General features: G+C 38.4%; 3 protein-coding genes across 4 annotated transcripts in view; 1 reads left to right on the top strand and 2 right to left on the bottom strand.

The window, feature by feature from the left end:
• The window catches only part of LOC107730427 (fibronectin-like), a 31,809-nt gene extending 27,061 nt beyond the window's left edge, over positions 1-4,748 (top strand). The window contains exons 28-36 of the mRNA XM_016541272.1: positions 740-1,003; positions 1,095-1,355; positions 1,445-1,708; positions 2,390-2,650; positions 2,740-3,003; positions 3,451-3,741; positions 3,860-4,090; positions 4,221-4,268; positions 4,564-4,748. Coding sequence (XP_016396758.1) covers positions 740-1,003; positions 1,095-1,355; positions 1,445-1,708; positions 2,390-2,650; positions 2,740-3,003; positions 3,451-3,741; positions 3,860-4,090; positions 4,221-4,246 — 1,862 coding nt within the window. The 3' untranslated portion in view covers positions 4,247-4,268; positions 4,564-4,748. The remainder of the gene's footprint in view (positions 1-739; positions 1,004-1,094; positions 1,356-1,444; positions 1,709-2,389; positions 2,651-2,739; positions 3,004-3,450; positions 3,742-3,859; positions 4,091-4,220; positions 4,269-4,563) is intronic.
• The window catches only part of LOC107730444 (protein FAM102B-like), a 21,410-nt gene continuing 465 nt past the window's right edge, over positions 1,062-22,006 (bottom strand). The window contains exons 2-13 of one of the 2 annotated variants that reach the window (XR_001638680.1): positions 20,623-20,743; positions 20,475-20,504; positions 20,264-20,380; positions 18,845-18,891; positions 17,284-17,387; positions 16,782-16,889; positions 16,492-16,675; positions 16,263-16,399; positions 14,037-14,100; positions 12,586-13,801; positions 9,889-9,891; positions 1,062-1,074 (exon numbers count right to left, since the gene is read on the bottom strand). Coding sequence is in view for 1 of the 2 variants with exons in the window: in XM_016541287.1 (XP_016396773.1) it covers positions 13,759-13,801; positions 14,037-14,100; positions 16,263-16,399; positions 16,492-16,675; positions 16,782-16,889; positions 17,284-17,387; positions 18,845-18,891; positions 20,264-20,380; positions 20,475-20,504; positions 20,623-20,743 (955 nt within the window). In the remaining variant the exon portion in view is untranslated. Of the gene's footprint in view, positions 1,075-9,888; positions 9,892-12,450; positions 13,802-14,036; positions 14,101-16,262; positions 16,400-16,491; positions 16,676-16,781; positions 16,890-17,283; positions 17,388-18,844; positions 18,892-20,263; positions 20,381-20,474; positions 20,505-20,622; positions 20,744-22,006 lie in introns of those variants that run through there. The other variant, XM_016541287.1, reaches the window with a different exon arrangement.
• LOC107730443 (pre-mRNA-splicing factor 38B) lies at positions 5,871-11,435 on the bottom strand. The gene is made up of 6 exons (XM_016541286.1): positions 10,899-11,435; positions 9,800-9,868; positions 9,511-9,662; positions 9,142-9,202; positions 7,596-7,828; positions 5,871-6,751 (listed from the first exon to the last, which is right to left on the bottom strand). Exons 1-6 carry the CDS (start codon positions 11,106-11,108, stop codon positions 5,998-6,000), a joined length of 1,479 nt encoding a protein of 492 aa, XP_016396772.1. The 5' UTR covers positions 11,109-11,435; the 3' UTR covers positions 5,871-5,997.

Raw genomic sequence — 22,006 nt, 5'->3', positions numbered from 1 at the left:
GGGTAAATCTCATGAAATATTTAAAGAGCAAAACATTTTTTCACACCAAAATCAAAATCAAAAAATAAGAAAATATATTGTGCTTAAGTGAAGTCTACTTTTGGCATTAATATGATATAGGCATTTTTATTGGCAGTTATTTTCAGAAAATTTAAGCATATTTTCTCTCCAAATTATCCTTGCTGTAATGCAAAAAAACAAAACAATATACTATTTAAATGGTAAAGTATTTATATTTCATTGTTATATATTGTATACGATTTTATTTTAAAATGTTCAATAATACAGTAAGGGGAACTACAAAATAATCTGTTGAAAGTAAAACATCTCATTACAGGAATGAAATATTTTTGTACATTCTTTTTTACGGTAATGAGACTTTTGATAGAAATTCTAATTGCCATGAAAATAATGCCACAATGCAAAAGTCTTGAAAATGGACTTTAATGTCATTTTGTAAAATAAAATATCTTATTTCTGAGGCAAAATATGACCAGGAAATGCTTTGTGAGTTTCAACCCCCTTTAGAATTAAGCAAGCTACTATATGTTTAAGACTTCTACATGGGGCTATGACTGACTGACTTTTTGTATGTGAAATGAGCAGGCTTGATGTAGCATTGCGGCAAGGAGTACACCACCGTTGCTATGTTGGCTTACCTTATATAGTTTCCTGCTGATGTAGTTAGTACAGCCCCACCCTTCAATAACATCCTGGTTCCGTCTCTCTCTTTTCTCAGCTCCATGTCCCCCTCAGAACGTATCTGCCATTGTGCAGTGTGATTTAGGGTCTGTGCTGGTGAGTTGGAACCCAGCAGTGGATGCCAGCCAGTTCAGAGTTGAACTGGAGTCCGAGAGCACCGGTACGATCTCCTCCTGTAACAGCACAAACACACAGTGCTCCATCGCCCATCTGCCCTGTGGAGAGAGATTCAACCTCAGTGTGGTGGCACTGAGAGGCGGCTGTCAGAGTCAACCAATCAGTGACCTTTCCATCTCCTCAGGTTGGACACTAACACAAAAATACTTCCTCAACCAGATTACAATGGCCATATTTACCTAATGCACTTCATGTCTGATGTCTTCTCTTTACAGCTCCATGTATCCCACAGGGGGTCACCGGTACTGTGGACTGTGTTACTAACTCTGCATGGGTATCATGGGATGTAGATAATGGTGCAGAATCTTACACTGTGCTGGCTGTAAGGGATGACGGTCACAATTCCACCTGTAGCAGCTCAAACTCCACCTGTAATGTACCTGACCTGGGGTGTGGAAGGAGCTACACCTTTCACGTCACTGCCTCAAACGCTGCTTGCGTGAGCCCACCCAGCAACAGCTTTCAGCTGGAGACAGGTAAGTACACCTGCAGTAGAGAGCTTTAGCCTTCTTATTTGAGACCATGTGTATCTCAGTCTTAAAGTATGTATAATCTCTCTCTCCAGCACCTTGTGCCCTGTCATCCATCCTGGTGGTGGCTGAATGCCACAGTTCTGTTATCATGGTACAGTGGCATAGAGCTCGGAGTGGAAATTCTCTCTACATTGCCACAGCAGAGGATCAAGACCGTTCCCTCCTTTCCTGCAATAGCTCCGCTTCTTCATGCAACTTTACCAATGTGCAGTGCGACAAGGAGTACACCATCATTGTAGCCGCTTCAGCCAACCAATGCAGCAGCCTCCGCAGCCCACCCTACAAGATCAGAACTGGTACAACCATCAATATCATGTCATACCCATCTAATAAAACATGAAAAGATGTTTATTTTAGAAAGCAAACCATTAGCAATCAGTATCTATTCATGAGCAACCATCACTATTATTATTCCTCCAACTTGGGGTTGGGAATTTACCCTTTAAAGAGGTGCGCTATTACTTTCTTAGGTGATCTGACTTTGAATTTTTACGTGATGGATGAAGAGAAAAAAACTTGCATTAAAGAAGGGACCTGGGTCTTATCTAGGGACCACGATATCATGGACACCTGGGGCTGGGCTCTTTTGACTTGTTTTTTTAGCCACTGAGCAACCACCCAGAAACACTAGCACTCACCTAGAAAGCATATAGTAAAGTGCTAACAACCACTCAATACACCATAACATTTGCATTATGGGAGTTTTCTAGTTAAATAATTGCAACTGCATTCTGTAGACCAGGGTTGTACAATCCTGCTCATGGAAGGCAACCTTCCTGTGGAGTTTAGTTCTAAACTGCCTGCTTCTAGCAATCACGAGGATCTTGAAAATATAAGGTTGGAGCTAAACTCAACAGGAAGGTAGACCTCCAGGAGCAGGATTGGATACCCCTGATCTACAGATCTATCCATGTTAGATGCACTTTCATTACATTAATATTCAGACTGTTCTCATTTCTTCCTTTGATCGTCTGCAGCACCCTGTCAGCCCTCATCAGTACAGGCCGATGTAGACTGTCAGTCGAAGGATGTGTTTGTGTCATGGGACCCATCATACGTGGCACAGTCGTACCTGCTTACTGTAGTCGGCAGAAATGGAGACTTGAAGACGTGCAATACCTCGGACAATAACTGCACGCTAACCGATCTGCGTTGCAGCAACACCTACTATGTGTCCGTTTTAGCCAGTAACGAGAACTGCACCAGCCTGCCCAGTGCTAACATCACCTTCCAAACGGGTAAGAGAACACAAATTCTTTTCCTTTAAATTCCGTGACCAAAGTTTTTACATTGTGTTAATATTTATTGCAATGTGTTTATTCTATAGTGCCGTGTGAGCCAGCCAACTTAACTGCAAACATACAGTGCGGGAACAGTAGTAGTGCCTCATTGTCATGGGTGGGGAGTACAGGGGCGGTGGTCTACACGGGACTTGCTCAGTCAGAAACTGGCACAACAGTCTACTGTGAAACCACACACACGTCTTGTACTCTGGAGGGCTTAGTGTGCGGCACTGTGTACAACTTTACAGTGCAGGCAACGGATGGCTTCTGCAACAGTTCCTTGAGTGAACCTCAAACTAAGGGAGCAGGTACAACAATCAACTTGGTTCAGTTTATTGGTATGTTTTCTGCACTTGTGTGTCTACCAAAAGAACCAAGTCCACTCTTGTATGGTTGTCAGTTAGTATGAAAATAACTTGACCCAATTTGCAGACCTAAACCACTACTGATAAAGATCTTCAAGGATCTACTTTTAGCAGAGCAGAGCAAAGAAATAGTTTCGGCACCTTCTTCTGAGTCATTACCTACCTGGTTAGCAGCTACTTACATTAACAACGTGACTATGAGTCGGATATCACATTAAAAAAAAAAAGGTCTTCTAGGAGAATAGAATCAAATATGTGTTCAGACCATCTATGTACACAAAATCAGAAAGTATATAATGGAGGCAAATCTATACTATTTTGATTCTGCTTCTTTGGGATCCCCATTGGGAAAACAGGTTTTAAGTCTCTTTGTCCGTGTCTTTCCCTCAGCTCCCTGTCCTCCAGCTGGATTGAGGGTTGTCCCTCGTACAGTAGTGAATGATACTCAGATCTTGAGGGCATCTTGGTCTACTGTGAATTGTCCTAATTCTGAATACCTCCTGGCGCTCACGGGCAGCATTCAGGGCAACAGCCAGGCACTCTTTGACCTCGCCTCCTATTGGACAAGTCGCAGGTTCTTTGAGGTACCCCTCCCTTGTGGCTCCTCCTACAGCGCAACCATCAGCGCGAGGAACTCTGCCGCCACAAGCGACAAATCTGCTGCCATCACTGGAACCACAGGTGCACAATGTTCAGTCACCACAGTACTACCTTTTTTACCCTACTTAAATGGAAAATGAAGATGCTTAAAATGCAAAAACATACATAACTCATCTGTTCATTTGTTTCTTTCCCCCAGTACCTTGTGCCCCTCTGAATGTGGCGTTCTCTGCATCATCGGCGGAAGTGGCATGGAACCAGGCTCTATTTGCTACAAACTACACTGTGTATGGGGTTACTTCTTCTGGTAGGACGAAACTCTGCATGACCTCACAGCTCCTCTGCTCTGTCACCAATTTCAGCAGTGGTCACATTGTCGTAACTGCCAGCAACACTGCCGGGGAGAGTGAAGACTCCGTGCCTGTTTCAGGTAAGTAGGTGATTTTAGAGAGCAAGAATCAAATATCAGAGCAGTAGTAATTTTCACTAAGACATGGGCTTGTCAAAATCTTGCTTTGGTGAAAGTCCTGTCACCTTTGACCTTGCCCATCCTTTCGCAGTGACAGCAGGTCGCAGGAGGAGGTGAGACCTGGCACAAAGTGAGAAAGGTGAGTTGATGCTCAACAGCAGAAATTAAAATTCATGAAATTTCTTTTCTCAGATTAATTCTCAAAATGGAGAAATAAGACTTTATTTAGGGTAAATGGTATATTGAACTTAACACAAACGAAACTGAACCTCATTCCACATGCAAAAAAGTGATGCCACCCAATGTTTGCTTTTAAAGATTTATCCACAACAGCACCTTTCCTTAACATCTTAAAAAGATATTTACAAGCGACAGAAATTTTTTTAAGTCTTAAAAAGGTTTCCAGTATTAACCCTTGATTCTCTCCACTCTAGGCCCGACCAACCCTGAGTAAATGCTTGTATCTCATCGCACTCAAACTCTTGCCTCTGAGAATTCCTGCACTTACCTAAGAATTTGTGAAACTCTGTGATATTTAACTTTTGCATGTTACATCAATTCTGGTTCAAGGTTCTTTTTTTTTTTTTTTTAACAATATTTAAGGGTGAAATACATTGACTGGGTGTAAGATTAACATTATTTCTTTTAAAATGTTTTCCAAAATCTGTCGTTTCTGGCTGAAGGATTTACTTTCATGCAATGCCAAATATTTTTTAAAAGTCTTATATAAATATGGATTCCTGTTTTTGTATACGAGTAGTTATTAAATACAAAGAGCATTTCTCCATGTGATCAGTCTTATAAATTATGACATGTAAAGCACATGTAAAATAAATTAACCATATACAAAACAGCTGCTCTTCTTATAAAATGTTCTTACAAGGAACTGACAAGGGCACAACAGTGAAAGCAAAAAAGCACTGTAAAAGACTGTATTTAACATCTTTAAGTGAATGAACTACTCATCCCATGAACCAACACAACTGACAACAGAATTAAGTTGATAAAATGAAACTATTGACTATAAATAATTTTAATTATAAAACAGTGCATTTTGTTTACATTTTTACAATTTATTCCAAGATATTAATACTTGTACAAGCAATTTGAGTAAGACTGACTAGATTATCACAATACTTCATGGGAATGGGTAGCCGCTACTTTTCTCACCTACACAGTTCTCTCTTTATAATTATGGATATTACTGTACTGCAAAAAATAAAGTTGAAATCATACAGCAGAAGCACGTCTTAATTTAACAACCTAAAATCTCATGGCAGGTTTGTCTTGAAAGGTTGACATGTCGACACAAACTCTACAAAGAAACTCTATGAAGAAAATGAGTGACATTTTTACATATAGAACCCAACCATTTTGATTAATGACATCAAAAATATACAACTGAGCAATTTTGTTCCATAAGAATTTTATTAGAAAACGAGATGCAACAGAGCAATGAAACAGTACAATGTCAGCACAGATTTCAGCGGCTTGTGCCACAAACTCAACTCTGTGGTAGCTCTGTTGAAATTTAAAACATTCTCTGAGCTCTATGTACAAAGCCATTTGTGAAAATCCAGAAAACAAATTGGGGGAGAAAGGGGATTTTAAAAAAAAAAAGTATTTTAAAATGTCATTTTCAGTTCAGACATCTGTAATGGACAACTGAGAGAAAAATACATTTTTTGATGTCTACACAAGTGGCAATTAACAGTGCAGAAAAAAAAAATCCAGGCTTTTCCAATTGCTTACTTCAACACAAGTAGTGCACAAGAGGATTAAAGATAAAGACATGAAGTAATAAGAGAGGTACTGCTAAAGAGGGAATTTGAAAGAGAGGATGAGGGGGAGATAGAGACAGACTTGGATCAGGGAGAATCCTCTCGAACACTGTTTGTTCTTTCTCCTTGTTCAGGACTGGGATGCTCTTGTTTTACATGTTCTCGTCCATTGCTGGATTCTCGACGGTGCGAGCGCTCTTTGCTGCGACTGCGCTTGTGTGAGCGTTCCTTACTATGGCTGTGTTCCCGTTTCTGGTTCCTCTCCTCCCCTGCTTCCTGCCTGGTCTTGCTGCTCGAGCGAGAGCGTTTCTTGATAGATCGTTCAGTTTTGTTTTTCCGGTCTCTGCTTTTGCTCCTTGAGCGTTTGCTCCTCTTTTCTTCCCTGTGCTTTCTATCCTGCTTATCTTCCTTGTGCCTCCTCTCTTCCCCCTCTCCTTTACTCCTCTTGTCTTTTGACCTCTCCTGATCTTTATGGTGCTCTCTGTCTTTCCTGCGACTACGCTCTCTCTCACTCTCTGCCTCCCTCTCTTTATCTTTGTCTTTCCTCTCGTTCCTCTTCTCTCGACTGGTGCTGTGACTCCGGCGTGGTTCCCTGCTGCGACTGCGTCGACGTTCTGTGGTTCGGTCTGGTGTTCTGGAGCGCCGTCTATCTCTGTCTCTCTCCCTGTCCCGCTCCTTGTCTCTATCCCTATCCCTGTCCTTTCCCTCTCGTTCTTTTCGCTGCCGGTCTCGTTCTCTCTCCAGCTCACAATCAAAGCTGGCGCCATGCTTTTCTCTGTGATGGCTGCGACTCCGGGAACGATTTTGGGATCTCCCGGGACTCTGACTTTTCCTAGGTGTCCTAAACACACACAAAAAAACACAATTATTGAACATAGCACATATATACTAGTGAACAAAATAGAAGAGAGTGCGGTGATTCTGAAACAACAATTCTATTCCCTGCATTCAGATCACAACATTACAAGGTACTGTATATGTAAGACAGAATCTCATACAGACAAGTATAACTCGGCAGAAATTAGTATTGTGTGTAAATTTCTTTAAAGGGGAACAAAGTTTTGGGCTAACTGCTAAAGTTCCACACAGAAAGTAATCATATTTTTGAAAATGTTTAAAATGATGTAAACTCACATGAGACTGAAGACTTTAGTCATATCTGTCTTGGTGGAAAATATGTCTACATTCTACATGCTGCTGGGAGCACGTTCATGAGCCATCCAAATACAAACCAAGGAAAAACTTATCAAATGCCAAGCATTAACAGTCGCCACACCAAAAAACAGAACTCTAGCAATTTGGTTACAATACACTACAGCTGTCTGACATGTACCAGCATTAACCAACACCACAAGAAATTAGTTGAGCTTAAATCTAACAATGCCCATTATATGTATCCATTATATTCAAACAATTACAAAGAAATGGCAAGTACCACTTTGAATTAAACATGAAGTAGAAAAACTGAAATGTTATTTTCTTGTAAAACAATCCAGTAATCTTTGTTTTATTTACAGAGTAGTTATGGCTCGTCTTGAATAGTTAGTCCATTCAAAATGGTTGGTGATCCTTTAAAACAGCTGAACAAAACTAACTTACTACAGTTCAAACACCACCACAAACACTGATCACTGCTGATCTGGTTAGCCAAATAATCTCATCCCACCCACACACAACGAATGTACCTGGAACGGCGCCTATCTCCATGCTTTCCTGAATCGGCTGCCGCCTCTTCATCCTGCTCATCTTTTTGCGGGGGTTTACGTGGTCGGTTCTTCATGTGCTGGTCGATTGCTTTCTGCACAGGAACAGGTATTCGTGGAAACAACGTTGAGAACCATTCCAGCTTGGTCAGGAAGGAGCGGAGCATCTCTCCAATCGTCATTACGCACCCTCCTCCAGCCTTCACGTCCAACTCCTGATCACAGAGACAAAGAAGCAAAACCATTAACACTACATTCACAAACACACTCAGACACATTAAAAGATATCGCACAACCTCTGGTATACATGTTAACGCTAATAATTAGACCGTACACTGTCCTAAATAAAATGTTTAATTTGTGATGACCAAACACTGAGCCTTCACCTCTGCTCTCACCTGACTTAATATTCAGTATTGACAGGTGCACCAAGTAATTTTGTTTGTTTCATTGACCGTCATCTTAGACTTTATAATAACAAATAATCAGCACGGATACAAAAGCAATACCATTGTATAAATACTTTTATCACTAGCTAAAAAAAAGGTGCTATTTCATAATAGACCTTTAGTGCACCTTTAATATAAGTGGGATCGTTAGGAAGTAACAGAGATTCGTTACATTTCCTGTCTTTCTGCTTTATTTTTTATAGAAAATACAGTTTATTAAATTATTTTTCAACAGATCTGCATGACTGAGCATCAAAATGATTTGCTTCCACAATGTCTCTTACTATGCAATGGCTCAACATAGGTGCGATGCAGAGGAGGTCGTAGGTCAGCTGACATATATATGCTGTACCGGTGCGTGTGAAGGGGTGGAGTGGGTAGGTGAGCTTGTCTAACTGCACTCACGAATACCAGTCAAGTGTGGGGAGCACACCCTATATCCAATCCACCCGCATCACAAGGGCAATCTGGGAGAGAGAACAGGGCAGTCAGCCAGAGACACACATAACCACCACCACCACCAGGCCTTGCAGCAATGTCTGCTCAATGCAAATTAGATCTCCTTTTCTGGGCTATTTTTAAAATGGATAATATATTACCAACTATATATTGAGAGTGGGCGTGCAGGAGCACAAGACATGAGTCAGCAACCAGTAATGGATGTCTGATATTTACGATCAAATATAAATGTCTCTATGAATTACGGAGGCATACTGCAATATACACAAAGTATCTGGGCTAAAAGAACATTGCATGCAATTTACATTTAACCACAGAGGAATCACCATGGAACTACATATCTAGCTCAAATGACCATTTGCTAAGAGTTTGTGCTGATCTCAGAACATACATGGCATACCCAGTGAAAGTAAGAAACCAGTTATCTGATGTCTTGGGTAAACTTGCCACCACAAATACAGCTGTAACTGTCAAATCTCAAGAGGAACATTAAGTTAAATGAGGTCAAAGGTTGAAGGACAGCTATGTGCATCACAATCAGCATTTGGCCTAAAGCTTTCTGGTTAAAACTTGGTACATTATAAATAAGAGAGATGAAGTCATTACCCGTGGTGACATACCTCCTCGTCGTCAAGGAACTCATCATACCAATCAACCAAGTCAGGAGGAGGCTGAGTATACCTACAATACACAGATTCAACATTATAAATGAGTATTCATCGAGACCAGAAAATAAGAACCATCCAAACAAACAATGTGGCTTGAGCTACGTACTTATGAAATTACCATCTTATATATAGCAGTTTGGGTAATTCTGCTCTACATATTCATATTCCTTTGCTAAAATCAATGCTAGAATTTGATTATTCAAAGTAGTTCACCCACATGAACCTCCATGGCAGTGTTAAATAACAAAACATGAAGTTACTTCTGAAACAGTTACCAAAAAACCCCCCAGCTCAGTTCATGTTAAGTGTTCTCCGTCATACCTGATGTACATGAAGCCCAGTGATCTGATATAGGGCGAATCTGTGTGAGTGATGAGACCCATCACTTGTTTGCGGGTCAGTTTCAGTGTAAATAGCTTATACAGCAAGCAAAATGCAGTGGACACAATCCCACCTGTCCCAACTCCTCGAACCTGCAAGACAAACATCAAGAAACTTGAAGCTAAACTTATGTTCTGCTTTAGTGAATCTCTCCCTTGTATTAATCAAAGTGGAAAAAATTACGGGAGGATGAAGTCGTGTAGGTCTCAAGGCACGTACTTCTACTTACCCCTCCGCACATTCCTGTCTGCCCCGCAGTCTTCCTGCTGCCTTTTTCCCATGGCTCCATATGATTGACCTGAGTAGGAAACAGGTCACAATCTGACACCAAGCAACTGACTATAGGAGAAATACAATTATAAATCCCAAGTTTACATTTATTCAAACCTGGATTCCAAAACTGTTAGCCTAATATTCTAGTACTTATAGCGAATACTTTAAAATAATAATAGTGGAAAAATCATTATAATGAAAAAAATTTTAGTCTTTCGAATTTAGTTTGTTTTGCAACAGTGCTGGCTAACAGAAAATTACTATAGTTTTGGTAGTCTCAATAAAAAACCGTTCACACCAAAGACTATTAATTTTAATAATAGTTCTAATTCTATGAGAATAGGGAAGCCTACACCACAGCTGTAACGACACAGAGGAACGGTACCATTAGAATCACTTTCAGAACGATTATTTCTCTAGCTGATAACGATAAAACATTGACCAATCAGAATATTCTCGAGCATTTCAAGCGACAGACTACATACCTGCATCATGCGTATATAATAATAAAAAATTACCGTCCGTTGGTGTAAACTCTAATAAAGTTACTGTTATAGGTATCTTGGTGTGAACGGGACGGTTGCCATGTTGATTTTCTGTCATTTTCTCGCTTTTAAGATCTTAGGGACTCAGTCACTATTCACTTTCGTCGAATGTGTTTCCGTCCAATTAAAGTAAATGGTGACTGAAGATGTCATTCTGTCTATACAGTAACGTTATACCTTATGTATCCTACTAAAGAAATTCAATAATTCTGGTTTGGAATAACATTTCGGTGAGTTAATGATGACAAGGGTTTCATTTTTGAGTTAACTAACCATTCTTATAGGTATATTTTGAGTTAAGTTAGTTAGCACAATTAACTTAGCCTCGATGGCCTAACACGGTCTACTGCAGCTCACGTAATACTAAATTAAAAGCAAATTACATTTATTTAACAACTATTTAAGCCTAATAGAAGCAATAACAAACAATGAGCAATACTCAATGCCAATGTAATACAAAAAAAGAAAACCGCGGGCTTCACGCTGATCGGCCCGGGTTCATTTCGCCACCTTGAAGTATATTTCGTCCACCACCTCGTGGTACGTTTTGAGCTCGTACAGCTGGACCTTGAAGTAGGGTGAAGACAGGACGTTTGTCAGGATCATCGGGTTGAGGTTCATAGTCTTCTCGTTGCCCCATAACGGCAAAACGTTGCCGTGTTTCCCGCCGGCCGGTTTGCTCACGGCCTGCTGCTGTTGTTGCTGCTGACTAACCGCCATGGCAGTTCCTTCACAACGCCATTAAATTACAAAACGAAAGAAAACGATAGTTGACCTTAACGAATATCCCGGCAACGCCTTCGACGAGGTGCGCGAGTGGCGGACCGACGTCTCTTAATTCATTCAAATTGGATTTTGGATCGTTTTGACCAAGTCTCTGTGGTGTTAGAAGACGCACGCTAACCGTTCAGCTACGCTGGGTTGTGGGGACAAGATGGCGCACGGAAGAGGGGCGGCGGAAAGGGACTCAAGGCTGGGGGTTGCCACGTTGTCATAGTAAAATGCTTATTTTCACCAGAAAGAGGAAAATTACGGAAATCCTATAAAAAAACTGCATTTACAAATAATCTATATTCATTGTTTTTAAAAGCATTAATAAAAAAAATTGTATAAATTTCAATGTGAAAATAAAAACAATGGGGTTCGTTTACTCTTCAGGGTGGCGAAAAGTTCAACGCTAACTGCATTGCCTAGGAAGATGCTTTACAAAGTACTTGGCAACACGGTCCTCCAGCGTGGTTTGAGATGTCTTGCTGAGTCCATATAAATATTGTTGAAGGCACTTCAAATTTTCCATGTGCTCTTGGCTTTTATTTACTTTTGCAGTAATGCTCTAAATTTATTTTAAGGCTAAGGCTGCATGTTTGTAAGATGTTTATTGTGATTATAGGACATGTATTCTAACTTAGGGTGCTTTCACACCTGGCCTGTTTTTTCGGAACCTGGCGCGTTTCCCCCCTTAGCTCGGTTCGTTTGGGCATATGTGAACACGGCAATCGCGCCCGGATCCGCGCCAAAACAATCGGTCCGAGATCGCCTGAACGAGGTGGTCTCGGCTCGATTGAAAACGAACTCTGAAGCGGTTCGGTTGTAGTTAGAAAGCAATCCGATCTAACGGACCAACGCACCAGGCTATATCACAATGTATAATGGGTAATTACGTAAGCTCCGTGAAAAGCATTAGATTTGTTGTTTTGCTAATACTTCAAAATGAACCTGTGAATGTCTGGGTGAGCACGTCTTCGCCATTCAAAAAAAAAGAGGATGACATGCGTGACAGCTAAGTGGAATCTCGGAAAATAAACCGTGGAACTTTGACCAATGAGACAACAGTTTACTCGCGCGTGACTTGTATTAACAAATTTGGTCCGTTTAGAAACTTTACCGTTTGAAAGCAAACCGCACCAAGAATAAAAAGCAACATTGTAATAATTTTAATCCCTGTTTCGGAACAAAGCAATCGATCTACAGGTGTGAAAGCACCCTTAATATAAAAAAAATCATATAAATGTAAATTGTGCATCACCAGCTCAATTATAACAACATTTATTTCAGATGGGCAAAGACAACTACCCAGTATGGCAACAAATCAAAAAAACTACAGAACGAAATATTTTAATTATATAACAGTTTTATTTTTTTTTAAACAAAATCTCTAATGTATTCTTAAAATGTAACATATTACAGTGAAGTGCACATGTTGCATTTTGTCTTAAAGTATTCAGGTATATACTTCATGACCTTTATATTTTGAAACATCAGATATATCATAAATCTTTATTTCTTTTACTCCTTTAGTTTTTCTGTAGTTTGACAATTGTCACTATTAGAAAGCCTGAACACATAAATTAATGTTTTTTCCTTATATACATTCTTAAAAATATTACAGTTTTGTAATATACAATATGAAATCTGATAAACAGCCCTTTTTATTAGCCTTTAAAATTGGCATGTTCTTTCAAACACATTTTTGCAGTAATAAATTGCATAAAATCTCCCTCATTTAGAAACCCTTTTCCAAAAAAAAAAAAAAAAAAAACATTACATGGATCCTGAATGGCTCAGGTCTTCTGCATTTTTCCTTAACTGAAAAAGAATGCCTGTAAATAGAATTTGGATTATGCCATTTTAACAAACAGTCCACTATTTGCAGTGTCCATCCCTGTGCAACTTGTGGTTGAGTCTTGTTTATGCTGACAAAAAGGTGCACTAACTGGGATCTTAGAAAACTCACTAGTTTGAGGGTCACTTCGACCGGGTGTTGAAGCAACAGCCACCTACGGTACAGACCATCTGTCACCTGTTTACTGTATATTTATACAGTTTTCTTTTAAATCAACACATTTGTAACAATTAGACTACCTTTATGGCCTCACAAAATGACAAAATATGATTTCACGTTGTCCACTTGAAATCAGTGGTATACGTTAAATTAGTATGATTGGTACTTGATTCCCCCCCCCCAAATTAGCAGCATCCAACCAAGTAAACATCAGACAATCCAAAGTGCACCAGTCCAAGTCAGTGGATTTAAATTTCTATTTTAAAAAATAGTCCTTAATCTGTAACACGCCTTTTCAGTTCCACCAGTGGTTCCAAGCATTTTTTTTTTAAATGTCTGTGAGAATTATAACCATCTATTTTTGGTAAAATAATACCAATCTAAGTTTTTCCTGTTACTTTGAGCTACAGCAAAGCTTCTGTCTGTCTTCAGAGCTTTACCACTAGGGGGAGCAGTGATTCCACAAATTCCTGGAGCCCATGAATGTATCAGGAGCCCAGCATAGAACTGCTGCTTGTGATAGAAGACAACTGCTGTCCTCTCGTTTGACACAGGATATTACATCACCTTCCCCCACGGACATTCAGTCTAGCGTTTTATAACCACCTGTTCAAAAGCCCCTGCACCAACCCTGAATGATGGAAAGAGAGAGACAAAAGGCATTACATTTCATTACATTACATTACAGAATTACATTACCACAGTCTGCAATTTTATGATATTGTCAGAGCTCATGTAATATTATACCTCCCTATAATCTGCTTCTCATAATGCAAAGCACAATGACCATGTATCACACAAGCAGAGAATGAATGCCTGTTGCAGTGGTGACCTTGCGGCAGGGAAATTTACATAATGTATCTCACCTGGTGTGCTGAGAGCCCAGTGCAGTGCTGCCTCCTGGCCCAACAAACAGTCGCAGACCCTCCTCTGCAACAATAGCAAAAATATCCCTAATACTTACATTCATATTTAGGGGCCATGATTTCATATATATATAACTTCCAGAAGAAAACATGATGCATTAAGAGCCTGGAGGTGAAAACTTTTTGAATCTGAAGATCTGGGAAACATGTAAGTATCTTCTGTAGCTTCTGAAAGGCAGTACTAAATGTAAAAAAAATATGATATTTATGCAAAATAAGAAAAATGTACACATCTTCATTCCGTTCAAAAGTTTACACCGCTGGCTCTTAATGCATCGTTTTTCCTTCTGGAGCATCAGTGAGCATTTGAACCTTTTGTAATAGTTGCGTACGAGTCCCTCAGTTGTCCTCAGTGTGAAAAGATGGATCTCAAAATCATACAGTCATTGTTGGAAAGGGTTCAAATACGCAAAAGATGCTGGAAAACCAAAGAATTTGTGGGACCTGAAGGATTTTTCTGAAGAACAGCGGGCAGTTTAACTGTTCAGGACAAACAAGGGACTCATGAACAACTATCACTAAACAAAAAAACACTGCTGTGGATCATCCAGGTAACAACACAGTATTACGAATCAAGCATATGTAAACTTTTGAATGGGGTCATTTTTATAAATTCAACTATTATGTGGACTATATGTAAATGTCTTTTATGTGAAATATCTTAGTCAGGTCAGTACTAAATAAAAAATAACATGCATTTTGTATGATCCTTCTTATTTTGGTAAAATAATTAACATTTTGCAGATACTGCGAAGTGTACGTAACATTTTGACAACAACTGTACACACAGACACTCACAGACAAACACTACCCTTCAAAAGTTTGGGATTAGTATATGGAAAACTGTTATTTTAAATTGTAATAATATTTCACAGTATTACTGTTTTTACTTTATTTTTGTTTAAATAAATGCAGACCCCTGATCCCAAACGTTTGAACTGTCTTGCATATACAGCTCTGGTTCCAAAGGAAAAGATGTTGTGGTAACTGCAAGTTTAAGGTTGCTCTCTCTGAAGTCTATCCATGAGTCAGAAAGAGAGAGAAGAGAGGAAATTCAACCATCTGTTTGTTTGAGCCAGTAGTAGTAACCATAGTAAACATTCATCTTACAAAGCCACAATGTGGTGCATATTAAAGTGCAACTGTGCATCTGCGGTAAAACACAACTCTGAATTTCCCTATCCAGAGTTTGTGTCTAGTGAATGCATTGGGCACTACTATGGGACAGTGGAAGGTCTGTGTGAGCTGGTCATACACGAAATGTTTCCATGTGTGTGCGTCTGTTGGCTGTTGACCACAGCCTGGTGTTATGGGGATGGAAATGATGTTTAAATTTAAACATGTTTTCAGGGAGGATGCTATTCAAATTATACTTGTAGCACTTGTAGTACTTGTGCACCTTTCCTTGCCATGTCACAATGCAAGATTTTTTAAAACAAACTATAGCATTTTATTTTTTCCCTAAATCCACTTAAAATGTTAAGCCAATTTGTTTGTACCACAAGCAATTATAATTTAGTTTTCCATTTTTCATCCTCCCCTTGACCCTTAGAAATAAACAGGCTGTTTTGCTACTGTATACAGTAAAACATTTTGTCAGCTTTGACGAAATTATTCAAAACATTTATAATGTTAAAAAAGATTTGTTTTTTGAACTTTCTATTCATCAAAGAATCCTAAAAACGTGTATCCCAGTTTCCACAAAAATATTCAGCAGCACAACTGTTTTCATCATTGATAATAAAATAAATGTTTCTTGAGCAGCAAGTCAACATATTAGAATGATTTCTGAAGGATCATGTGACACTGAAGACTGGAGTAATGATGCTGAAAATCCAGCTTTGCATCACAGGAATAAATTACATTTTAAAATATATATAAAAAAAAAAAAGCTATTTTAAATTGTAATAATATTTCACTGTTTTTACTGTATCTTTGATCCAATAAATGCAGCCATGGTGAGTATAAGAGACTTCTTTCAAAAATATTAAAACATCTTTACAAACCCAAACCTTTGAACAATAGTGTATGTCTTCATAATGCATCAAACTCTGCTATGTTAAGTGACGGGGTAAAATCCGTTTTTACATGATATGGCTTTTTAACAGGATTTTTAAACATCTGGACTGTAAATGCTACATGCATCAAGGTGCTTTCTAATAGTACCTTCATTACTAGAGTCCAGTATGCTGCGGCTGAAGTCTTGACCCTGTAGGATTGTCTCAATGATATCATCAGCATCCACTCTGGTAGCATCCATTCGCTTTAGCTGAGACTCAACCGAGTCCTGTTTTACAGGGTGCCTGAAATACAAACATATAGTTTGTCAATAACTTCACTCAAAGATTTTTCTAAGAACACATTTTGCAGGAAGAGCTAATGCACACACGTTTACCTGTTGGCTGTGATCCCACTGTGGGACGGTGTGGCTAAGTGCTGGGGTAAAGGTGTGCGAGACTCTCTGTGTTCACTGGGCTCTGGTAGGCTGCCAATCCCAGTGGAGGCACTGCCCACAGACAAGTTCCTCCTATGAGAGAGCTCCGTCAGGCTGGAGGAGCGCGAGTGACCTGTGCTGTAGCCTACAAGAATGTCCAGACTGATCAATATTATGATATTACATCATGCAAAAAGCCATAGAATAAAAGGATAAAAGAAAAGCAAAACATCTGATGTGAATGAACAGACCAGAAAACTTGGACTGCTGGCTGGCGTAGCTGGCGGTTCTTGAGTGGCCACACTTTCCCAGTTCATCTGGAACAGAACCATGACTGAAGCCACTTTTCCCTGAGTTTTCTAGAAGATTAAAATCAGTGGATTGTTACCATCATTGTGAATTTTGGAATTGTTGAAATGCGAACTAGATTTTACCAGTTCTTTAAAAAAATTACATACACTACCATAGTCAAAAATTTTGAATAATAATTACATAAAAAAATAAATAAAAAAAAAGACAAAAAATGTATTATTGAAATAAATAAATCAATAAATAAACAAATTACATTTTAAAATATTCAAATAGAAAACACTTATTTTTAAATAAAATAATATTTCACAATATTACGTTTTCACTGTGTTTTTCACTGCCTTCGTGAGCATAAGAAACTTCTTTCAAAAATATAAAAAAACATATTATTCCAAACTTGACCGGTATATAGGCAGTGATTTTGTGTGAGGATTGTGGAGGTACCTGTATAGATATGAGTTGCATTCTGTGTCTCTCCTCTTCTGTCCTCATGTAGACATGTCTCTATTTCTCCTGGAAAACCAATGGTCATAGCAGTGGATGGAGGCCTGGAAGAGTCAAAAATATCTCCATTAAAAACATATAAACATACAAAAACATAACAAATCATCACAATAAGACTTTGTTGCATACACAAAATCACATAATATACAATATAATATTCTTTACTTAAACAGAAACTTAAAATATATATATATTTACACAAATTTACTTAAATATTTAAACAAATTTAGGCTCCAAATTCTTTACTTGAGAGCTTTAATATTTAGAAAAAAAGAAAAAGAATGGACACATTAAAAATGTCTAATTCAGTGTTTAACAGAAGAAAGTCAGTCATACAGGTCTGAGAAAATAAGGTTGAGTAAATGATGACAGAATTGTATTTTTTGAGTGAATTATTCTTTTAATAAGCTGAACCCAGCCAGGTCATGTAACTATATAAAAATATTTCTAGAGAAGGAATAATCTATAAAACACAGATTTCAGAGGGATATTAATCCATAAAGTACTAATCTGGCCTTTCACTGGTTTTAGTGCCTCTAAAACTGACAGTGACATAAAACTATGACGCACTAGCCAGAGCTAAAAGCACTTGAGGCGCAGTATGAGCACTCCCACACACACACAAACACCCGATAACACTTCTGTAGGCCTCACAAACCCACACTCACCGGGACACACCACCAAACACTTTGATTTATGAATGTGTATGACTATTTTTGACAACCATCCACTGTAAAGGAATGATACAACTCACTAGAGCATGATTCACACGTCTGTGACGACAGAAGTGGGTGTAAATACACACACACCTCTTCTTGGGGGTTAATTTTTCACTCATTTCACACTGTATGTGTTGTTTTAATGGGAGATCATGTGCCAACTCGCTTACATAACAGGAAGCACACCTTTCAGTGTTTCTGGGTGCTGTGTGATATGACAAATATTACCACTCTAAATGTCAGGATAAATGTCAACTATTTCAACATACACGCAAACATATCCGCACAATCACTCCAATCTGAAACCGCACCAACTACAAACAGCTTCAAGCACATGCTTCAAACATCACCAGGAAGTGGTTGAACCAGACTTCCTGTGTTCATGCGGTCCTAGACATTGGTTTCAGAAAAACACTGGCAACAAGCACTCTGGCACAGCCACGCAAACAAATACAAAGGCATCACGGCAGCTGTGTCTGCTGTTGTCGCACAAAGTTTCAAGGTCATTCTGAACTGCTGGCTTATTCTGTGTGACACGAGTGACAATCCTGTTGAAAAGACCAGTGTAGACCAGTATGAATTTAAGGCTGGTTAGCCATTGAGCCTGCTCGACCAGCATAGTCTTTCTGTATCACTTGTTAAACTTAAATAAACCAGGTTGTGTCATGCTGGAGACCAAAACATCAAAAACATATGCTGGTATTTTCAGAAGGATGCAGATTTTGATTTGAATATGAAATTTAAACACTTCAAAATAAACAAAAAATTAAGGGACAACGTACGTTTTAAAGCAGGGATCACCCGACATTAGCTGCATACTGATTATCACCTAGAGAAAGAGAGAGAGGTGGTTACATACATATACAGTATGAGATAAAGCAGATTGTATTTTTTATTAATACCCCTGAAAACATTAAATATATCAGATACTGGAGAATTGTATGGTAAATTGCATTTTCACAAAGTTGAGTGTTATTTTTAAGGGCCCAACAAATGGTGCCATTTCTCAGCAAACCCAATATTAAAAAAAAAAAAAAAATATATATACTTATAATATTATGTAAAATTTTTTTTTTTTGTGTGTTTTTTTTTTAAATAGGGGGGAAAATCTTTTATATCACAGGCAGTGAAGTTTTTAAATAAAAGATACGCAAGAAGATAATTTTTTTCCTTCCCCTTCTCTAAGTGAGCAGGTCTCATTCAGTATTAGTAATTTCTTGATCAATTGCTGTGAAATTGTATTGTTCTACTGTAAATATTTATGTTGTATTGTCTTTTGTGAGAACTGCATATTGAAACAAGTCACTGAAACAAAATTTCCCCAAGGGGACGAATAAAGTTACTAACTAACTAATCTTTGTTACTTCTGCTTTTCAACTCAATTACAACTTAAAATATAATTAAAAAATAAAAATACAACATAATATACATTTCATTATTATTTATAATAATATTAATAATAATAATAATAATAATAATAATAATAATGTCATTAATAATGATCTTTCATAAATAATTATTTACACTGAAATGATTTATTATTAATCAAAATAATATTCTTAACAACTTATAAATAATAATAATCACTTTACTTGTGAGAACCATTGTTGGGTGTTATTTTTTTAGGGCCCAATTATCAGCAAACCTAATATTACAGAATCAAACAGAAGAGTGTGAATATTGCAAAAAAACATCCCTTATATGCTGTAAAATAACTGTATGCATCACATGGCTTGTTTCTATAATAAACTTATAAATATGACAACACATATGTGTCAAGCTGTTAATGGACTGCAGTGATGCAAGTTAAAATGGTCTGGTCAAGAGTGGTGCTCTCTACAGATATAAATGTGCAGGCCTGTGGAATTTTGGGTGCTCTCTGAACAGCTCCAGGTGGAAGTGGAAGGATACAGGGCTGTGGAATTCTGGGGGCGCTGTGAACAGCTCTAGGCGTAGGTGGGGGTTGTGGATTGGAAAACAGCTCAACACAGGCCGGAGCATGCCACACATAACCCACATGAAGTAACACAACACCACACACAGATCTGAGAGGACACGCCCCCTCACCCACCCCCTAGCAACAGTGTGTTTATGATATAAATAAACTAAAAAATGAAATACAGAGGGCATGCAGTCTCAAGACAAAGGGGACAACTTTGCATCTTCATTATAAACTTGTTCTGCTATATATGTGTGTGTACCTTCAGTATAGAGTTGTCCTGACGAGTGTTTTTGGTGTTGTACCCCTCCAATAAACAACGCCGTGTGGTGCTTCCTGAACCGGCAAACTCAGCCAAGTTTAAATCAGCAAAGCCAAGCTGTGTGACACACACACACACACACACACACAGTATCAGAGCCAGTGATCTGATAGAAATAAATCTTCATAATCTACAGATAAACTGAGCTTACCTTTGCAAATGTCTTCCCACCTTTGAGCTCCTTCATAAAAAATAAATGAATAAATAAAGTCAAAAACCTCACCCAATCCAACAACTTTCGCACAGAAACACACTCAAATGTTTCTGCTTAGAGTAGAATTTAAGAATTAAAATGTTACCTTTCTTACAGATACCCGAAAAACACATGGATCCAACACCCCTGTCCCTGCATTAGCACTCATCTTGCATAAAAAGGAGAATCTTTTTTTCCATTTAACACAATTCACCAGAACTGGCTCTCTGCAGAAGAAACCACAAGAAAGATAGTGTAGATAGACAATACAAACAGACAGACAGATAAAATGACAGAATGATTGACAGTAGTTAGACAGCAAGATACAATGACAGACAGACTGATAGATAGATGCTGACAGACAGATAGATAGATAGATAGATAGATAGATAGATAGATAGATCTTTTGAATTTGGAGTGAATTGTGAGCTATACATTTCTTTGTGAGATCAACTATATAAACAGCTGTATATAATACATGCACAATTAATACAATAAAAAGTTTAAATAAAAAGACGTGAATTTCGCAAATATATAAAAGGTATTGGTGAAAAATACAGTGTTTACTGTCTTTGCCCCAATACACAAGAAAATCTCTACAAGCTCTATCATACCGCTGCGTTATTAGGGAAAGTGATTTAGACAAGGCATTTGTCAAGGGAGATTTGAATGAGAAGGCACATTACAGTAATGTCTACAGGGAGAGGATTAGTTGTTACAGTGTCTGTTACGTCATGTTTGCTCTGGTTGTGAAAGACTGTACATTCTGTAATGAATATTTCTGAATAATGCTTCCCGCAGAAGTTTTTTCTTCTGCTTATACGCGTCTGTGCTGTACCGCACTCATTCAAAAGACTCTTCCCTCGTTCATCCTGAAAATACAGTAACACTAATGCCAAGTAAACCTTCGTCTGTGACGTTTATGAGGAGGAACGTCTGGCATCCCGACAGATATGGAATGTAACCGTTTTGTAAAATGCACTGTTGCCACAGCAAGTCCAGCCTTGACGGTTAGAGGAAGGAAAGTGTTTGCTAATCAGACACTGCCCACTTTTGCCGAACTGTTGAGTTCACTGTAGAGCACAGCCCCTCTCATTCGCCCCCTCAGGGACCCCCTGGCAAAAGACAAGATCCTCCTCATAATGAAACGATCTGCACTGTTTCGTAAAACGTCTCTAGGTTAATTGAATCAAAAGTGAAAATGACAACACGTGAACATTAAAAGCCTCTAATCATCTCTAATTCATTCAAAATTAATCAGGCAAGCTAATGATAATAACTCACTGATTTCAAGAATAAAAAGGCTTGATGTTCCTAATCACTCATAACATACAATATATTCAGCCACAGAAAATAATGATCTTTAAAAAAGCATCATATGACCCCTTTAATATACAACATTATTTCATATTGACATCTGAGCATTAATTTTAAAAGTTCACACACACACACACACACACACGTCTGGTCAGCTATCCTTGTGGGGACTC

The sequence above is a fragment of the Sinocyclocheilus rhinocerous genome, unplaced genomic scaffold (genome assembly GCF_001515625.1).
Source record: "Sinocyclocheilus rhinocerous isolate Xijiao unplaced genomic scaffold, SAMN03320098_v1.1 scaffold1780, whole genome shotgun sequence".
Lineage (NCBI taxonomy): Eukaryota > Metazoa > Chordata > Actinopteri > Cypriniformes > Cyprinidae > Sinocyclocheilus > Sinocyclocheilus rhinocerous.
The sequence above is the reverse complement of the archived record's forward strand: the minus strand, read 5'-3'. Positions and strand labels throughout refer to the sequence as shown.